This window comes from Cynara cardunculus, assembly GCF_001531365.2.
Source record: "Cynara cardunculus var. scolymus isolate 2C chromosome LG 4, CcrdV1, whole genome shotgun sequence".
NCBI classification, from domain to species: Eukaryota; Viridiplantae; Streptophyta; class Magnoliopsida; order Asterales; family Asteraceae; genus Cynara; species Cynara cardunculus.
Genome location: NC_037531.1, coordinates 20055734 through 20062778, shown reverse-complemented (window position 1 = coordinate 20062778; position 7045 = coordinate 20055734). Strand labels below are relative to the sequence as shown.

The 7045-nt window shown below is 31.3% G+C and overlaps 2 protein-coding genes across 3 annotated transcripts in view; one reads left to right on the top strand and one right to left on the bottom strand.

Annotated features, from left to right (window-relative positions):
* Positions 1-2575: 2575 nt before the first annotated feature.
* LOC112511005 (probable E3 ubiquitin-protein ligase RNF144A) lies at positions 2576-3458 on the bottom strand. The gene is made up of 2 exons (XM_025116359.1): positions 2708-3458; positions 2576-2610 (listed from the first exon to the last, which is right to left on the bottom strand). Exons 1-2 carry the CDS (start codon positions 3456-3458, stop codon positions 2576-2578), a joined length of 786 nt encoding a protein of 261 aa, XP_024972127.1.
* A 1996-nt stretch (positions 3459-5454) lies between these two features.
* The window catches only part of LOC112511854 (GDSL esterase/lipase 5-like), a 3517-nt gene continuing 1926 nt past the window's right edge, over positions 5455-7045 (top strand). For both annotated transcript variants that reach the window (XM_025117675.1, XM_025117674.1), the window contains exons 1-2: positions 5455-5748; positions 5847-5974. In XM_025117675.1, the coding sequence (XP_024973443.1) occupies positions 5484-5748; positions 5847-5974 (393 nt within the window). In that variant the 5' untranslated portion in view covers positions 5455-5483. The remainder of the gene's footprint in view (positions 5749-5846; positions 5975-7045) is intronic.

Below are 7045 nucleotides of genomic sequence, written 5' to 3'. Positions count from 1 at the left end.
GATGAAAGTTATTTTGAGGATCTTCCTGCAATACAAATATTTGACAAAGATGTAAATTTGAGGTCCCTTGTTCCTGGAAATGAGGACAAATTAGCATATACAAACCTAACCTGATTACGATTCTTATGAAGTGTTGTAGTTGATGATGATGCATTCTGATAGTGGAGGACATGAGAGCCTCTTGATGTTGCAGTTCGTGGGCATATTTCTCATCGGAGATGGGAAAGATTTGATCATCATCATGGAGGGGTGAAAGTAGAAATGATCTAGAATGTCGAAAAGACCAGAGCTTGAACTGCTGTCATCCATGATGATATCTTTACTAATTACTAGTGATGTTGATCATCAATTAACCCGCCTTCTCGAGTTTTCAAGAAAAGAAAAAAAGCTGTCTTTCGTATATGGAGCCTAGAAACAAGGGAAATCGAACTAGAAATCTACAAATGATAAATATAAGGAAATAATAATATGTAATTAAAAAACAATATCATATTTTCCTATTAGGGATTACAACATTCATTTTTTAATTGTTTATTTTTAGTTCGTTTTTCCATATTATACTAGAATTTTCTTATATTTCAAAACACATTTCTATATATAAAATAGAAATACAGATCAAGACATACAATATTTTATAGATTAAAAATTTATAATTGAACCCATTTGCCTAACTACTACCTCAATTTCAACTCATTAATTAACAACTTAATTATATAATTAAAACTCCATAATCATCTATACTATCTTATTAAGCAAATTTAGCAAAAGTCTTAAAGTCTTAAAATACTAAATGACCAAAATACCCTTTATACTATCCTTTTACTTTTTCACTTTTTAACCCCCTCATCTCCTCACATACACTCACCATCTCACAACCGATTTTTTTAAAATTATAATTTAAAAGTTACACTTTATACTCTTATAATTAGTTAATTAATTTACTTTACGTTTTTTACTTTTAAATGTTTCATTTTAAACATTTATCAAATTAACATACACAATCGTATATCAATTAAAACATGTTTAAAATATACATTTTTATTTTAACAAGTTACACTATTATAATCGTCTCGTTAATACCTTCGAAATGARTCHAATATTGAATAGTTTTTGACTTAATTATATTATTATATATTATATATACTGTGAAAAAATATTTTTAATATTTACGATTATACTTTTATAGTTATTTATTTATATATATACTATATTTTGGGGTTAGGCTGTCCAAATTGCACTGTATAATATGTTTTGAAATAATATGTTCTTGCGTTTTTTTGAAATATATATACATGTATTAATTCAATCTTAATCTGAGTTTCTAGACAAAAAAGAGGGTAAGCAGTTGAAATTTCATTYTAAAACCCATCTTTTTTTGTCTTTTCATGGCTTATGATCTGTCAAATTTGTAGTTTTCTTTATTGATTTTGAGTGTTTATCTTAAAACTCAAGTTTCTTGGCTTTGCTCTTGGTGTAAATCGAACACATTTGTGAAGTCGTTTAAATATGTTGAATTTTAAACTGTCATACAATTTTTTTCATCGATAGTCTGTAATTGGAACCATAACTCTTATTTATTCAAATTGTATTAATATGTAAAGACCAAGTGTAACCTATATCATCGTTAAATCTTATCTTATAAAACCAGTGAAACTTCAAAATCGTTAAAATTCATGGCTCCCGCTGCATTGCGCGGGTACACAACTAGTAGTTTTTAAAAAAACATTTTCTATCATAAATTTTCAACATCAATAATGTGTATATATTAACAATTATAAAGTCAAGAAGATACATAAAAAATCTCACTTATACGTTTAAATTCAAGATAAAAATCAAGACTCTTGTACAAGAAATCAGAAGACGAAATGTTTTTATTTCTAATGATGGTTTTTAAATTCAATTGTTAATTATTAAAGTTTTCAATTAATTTTCAGTGTTAAGAAAACATTTCGTTTTTCTTTTATATATTATATATATAGATTAAAATACTTTTTCTTAATTTATCATGTACTAAAATTTGATCTTCTTGATAATTACTTCCATAAACCATGATGGGATTTAATTCGTAACAAGAAAGTATGTTTATATTCCAAAATTTTGTTTACACCAACATTCCATATATTATGTTGCATTTATTTTAACATAATTTTTGAAATTAAAATCCAAAAATTTATTCCCATTTCAATTATGATGTGAAGAAATATATTTTTTTTCTTTAATTATCTATTAAGCAGTTGCAAAAATAATTTCCTGTAAGATACTTAAATTTGAATTTGGTTATCATCAGCTGATGACATATATATATATACAGTTAATTAGTTGTGTAAAACTTATGATGATTCCAAATCCCATATGCCAAAAAATCCAAATCCTTTAACAACTTGCATCAGATAAATATATAGATCATCCCATTTGATCTAAGAGAAAGGACAATTAATGCATGTTGCCATCTCCAACTTACAATAAAAATTAGAGTAAACACAAATCCCATTTCATTTTGGTTCAAGTAGCAGCTGCCAAGATTCAGGAAAAATTAAACATCAAGCGATTGGGCAGACATGACTTCCATGATGCATCAATCCGCATCCATAACAAAATTCATACCCGCACCTGCAACAACATCAAATTAGCAATTTCAGGAGCACTAATTAAAGGCTAAGAATCCATGATGAGTCTTGAACCAACCTGCAAGATATGTGAAGACAACCTTGTGCTTTTTCTACAAAAAACTTGCATCTTGGGCACCTCCTCCACTTCTTCTTCTTGGCAAGCTCCATCAACATTACATCTTCTGGATCCCTCTCACCCTTTTCTAGGCTCTGAAATTCCCTACAATCCATCCCTGAATGCCATACTACCCTGCACTGTGCACAGAACAGTCTGTTGCAATTTGGGCATTCCGATGATGTCACGGTTTCACCACCATCATCCACCAACATGGCTGAACAGTCTTTAAATGGGCAGTAGAACTTGTCGGAACCAAGGATCAGAGATTCGCATAGCGACTCTTCCCATCTCGCCAGTACTTGTTTTGGGACAATGGATCGACAGATTTCTGGTCCTATTATCCCCTTGCATTTTGGTTCAGGACACTTAACCTGTGGTATATTCTCCTTGATCTTGGCAGCCACGTGTCGGCGAATACAGTCTAGACAGAACAAATGACCACAAACGTTAATGTTACGGAACATATCAGAAGCAGTCTTTCTGTCCATGCAAATTTCACAGAAGCTGTCGTGTAATTGGTCAGATGCATCCTCCTCCTCGATCCGCTGCTTCTTGGATGATGATGCATTTTGAAATAGTGAGGCTGAGGCAGATATGAGAGCCTCTTGAAGTTGCAGTTGGTGGGCATATTTCTCATCAGAAATGGGAAAGATTTCGTCATCATCATGGAGAGCTGAAAAGTAGAAATCATCTACAACGTGGAAAAGATGAGAGCTTGAGCTACCAGCCATGTTCAAGATGAATGAAGTTGCATATTTACTTAACAATTTATTATATAGCATATTTGCATATATAGGAAAGACCAAAAGGCTTTTATGGAATATAAAGGGTTTTCTTCATATCCAATGAAATCACCTACTAACTTTTATTGGAAACAGAAGGGCGTGGGAGATTCCAGACCTTTTATATTACTAGTTGTATAAATTCTATCAAGATTTACAAATTCTTTAAAAAATCTCATAATGTTTGTTACATTTATACTTGAGTGTTTGACGGAAATGTGGGTGACAGTAGCTTCTACAACCATCTATTAAAAAAAAATAGTAGCTTCTACTATTTTTCTAGTAACCGTAGGAAATGTTGGTGTAACTACATATGTATATATAAAGCCTCCAAATTCCAAATAAGGTTTTCAATGTGATTATGCATTTTTGGACGGCTATTTTAATTGTTTTTGTAGCATGAAGCATGTGTGTGTAGGTATGCTGAAATTAATGGAGTTTACTTTTTGAATATGAATGTGATGAATGAATGAAGTTGATCTGCTTGTGATTATATATGCTTCCAGATGAAGAGACAGCAAACGCCATGAACCCAAAGATGACTGATTCATATGATGTTAAGCTTCCATCCTACCAAAAATAATGATTTTGAATATATGTATTACATATTTGTTATTAAATTAATATGTGTGTTTATTATTAACATGTGATGTGAAACATCTAATATTATTCCCTTTTATAGAGATGGGGATGGAGATGGGAGACATTAACACCATATATATATATATATATATATATATATATATATATATATATATATAAATATTCTCTCCACACTCAATTTGAATAAGCATGTCAAAACCGTTATCTACTTTGTTTCTATCCACTATCAAAAAAACCATCTTCATGCTCATGAAATATCATTTTTGATGAGAGCCACTTTACAAATTTCATTTTCAAACATACTTTTACATAACCATATAAACCTCAATCGATATCATCTTCTAACTAACACATTTTTCTTAAATACATGAAGGTTATATGGGTCTGCGTAAATCAAATTGAGAAAATGGGGATAGAATGAAATCGAATTCCTTCTCAATTAATTAATTTACGATCCATGAATGATGAAATTCAATTTCATTCCATACGTAAACTAAACGTCTGACCAAAACAACTGATCATTTTAATTCTTTTAGATTTTGCCAAACCAAACATGCTAAATTGCTCGATTTTCAAAATTTTGTTGGAGATGTAAATCCACATGAAAAAGTATTTTAATTAAAATAATCATTTTGATTAGATGGTTTCGCCTCTTAACCATTTCTTTCCAATATTACAACACAATTGGTTGGTTGGTCTGTAACTTGCGGAGAAGTCAAAGTGTAAGAAAAAAATAAAGTTTCTGAACCGCAGTTTGGAAAAACATACACATATTTTTCCACACCTATCAACTAATTTACATACTAGGTTCATGTAATTGTGGATCTAGTCCAGAAATGACTAAGGGGGTGTTTGGTTAAAGGAGTAATCAATGAAAATAAAAATAAAAGAAACTGTTTGATTTTCTATAATATAATGAGTTCATTTCCTCAAAAGACCAAAATTTCATTTCTACTTAAACCGGAGGGAATGGAAATTCATTCTCATTTCATTTTCATTTTCATTTTCATTTTCATTTTCATTTTCATTCCTCAACAGCGTTAATCAAACAAACCTAAATGATAAAACCATCTCTATCAAAATAATCATTTTAATTAAGTTTCTTTTAATCAAATAATAGCATATCATTTTATAAAAAAATGAAAAAGGGAATTGACATGGCAGACTCAGTTAAATAATATTTTGATTAGTCAACACCGTTTGCTTGTCACACACACACACAGAGAAGAGAGAGAGAGATATATATATATATATATATATACATATACATATATGTTTTTTAAAATTATTTTATAATTTGTAAGATAGATATGGTATATCAGTAAATTACCTTTATTTCTACTTGTAATCGTAATTGTGATTGTAATTGTAATGGAACCGCCATCGCCATGGGCATGCTGCAACTGCTTCTGCTTCTTCTTCTTCTTCTTCATCTCTCTCTCCATATCCATATCAACATCCACTCCCACCGCTCCTGCGTTCTTCATCTTCGGAGACTCTTTCTTTGATCCTGGAAACAACAACTACATTAACACCACCACTCTCGACCAATCTAATTTCCCGCCTTACGGCCAAACATACTTCCATTTCCCCACAGGACGCTTTTCCGATGGCCGTATCATTCCTGATTTCATCTGTAAGCCTCTCTCTTCTTAATTAATTCATTTCCATTTCCATTTCCATTTCCATTTCTTAGTTGATTAATTTTCATAAATTAATTATTATATCAAACAGTGGAGTATGTCAAGTTGCCGTTGATCCCGCCGTATATGGATCAGCCGGCCAGCCGAACCTATTACAAGATCGGAGCCAACTTTGCATCCGCAGGAGCAGGTGCTCTTGTTCACACATTTCAGGGATCGGTACGTGCGTAATGCAAAAACAAAGTTGAAAATAATTCCAATTCTCTAGCTAATGTTATATTGGAAAACCAATTTTCCCTTTTTCTTCAACTATGTTCTTAATTAAGATTATGTTAGTATCACTTAATATATGATTAATAATTACATCTCGTGTTTGTGTTGTGTGTTGTTCCAATTCCTCATCAACTAAAGTACCTTTTTAACTGGTAACTCAACATTTTTAACCACTCATGGTGTTGGGTGTAATACCAACCAAACCACTTTTTTGAAGTTGACCCCCACTAAACATAAACCAGTTTCACAAATTTGAAAAAATCTATTTTAAAGTCAACTGTTGTGGGAAACCAGATCTATTAAATGTGCTTTTTAATTCAATATAAAATATGAACAATACTTAAATAATAGCTTACACCATATCTTTACAGCTTCTTGTGCCCTACCTTCTCCCTTTGAAACTTGTAATTAAACCCATATTTTGTTTTTCTTGACCAAAAGACTTTCACATTCATCTGTTTTAAGAAGGGATGAAATGACCAGATATGAGAGAGAGATTTTCTTTGGTTATCAAGTGGAAGTGGAAGGATGCATGTGATAAGTTGGTATGGGTGGGTAGGAAAGTTGCAGAGACAAAACTCATGTTTTCAGGCTAAATTCCAATACTAAAAACAGAGGTAGGGGTGGCAGTGGTCCTATTCTTCAACTTTTACTACTGGTACCACTACTATATACCTTTGAATTGTCATGGTGTATGTATGTTAATCTTTATGTTCCATTTCTTAACAAGTATACTCCTTTTATACTAAAAGAGTATCTAGTACCCAAACACCACAAACCAAAAAAGTGTAGATAATAAAGCTTTTAGTCATGTACTTACCAAACAGACCTGTAAGTTCTTTTTTTGACTAATAATAAGGCTTTTCTCAAAATCTGACTGCTTTGGTATGCTTTAACCCTTCTTTTCCTTTTGTTATGTCATATGAATCATATAATGATATGATAAAAAAAAACTACTACCATGCAACAACTCTAAGGTGGCGTTTGTTTTTTAAGAGGTGCTGAAGTCTGAAGTCT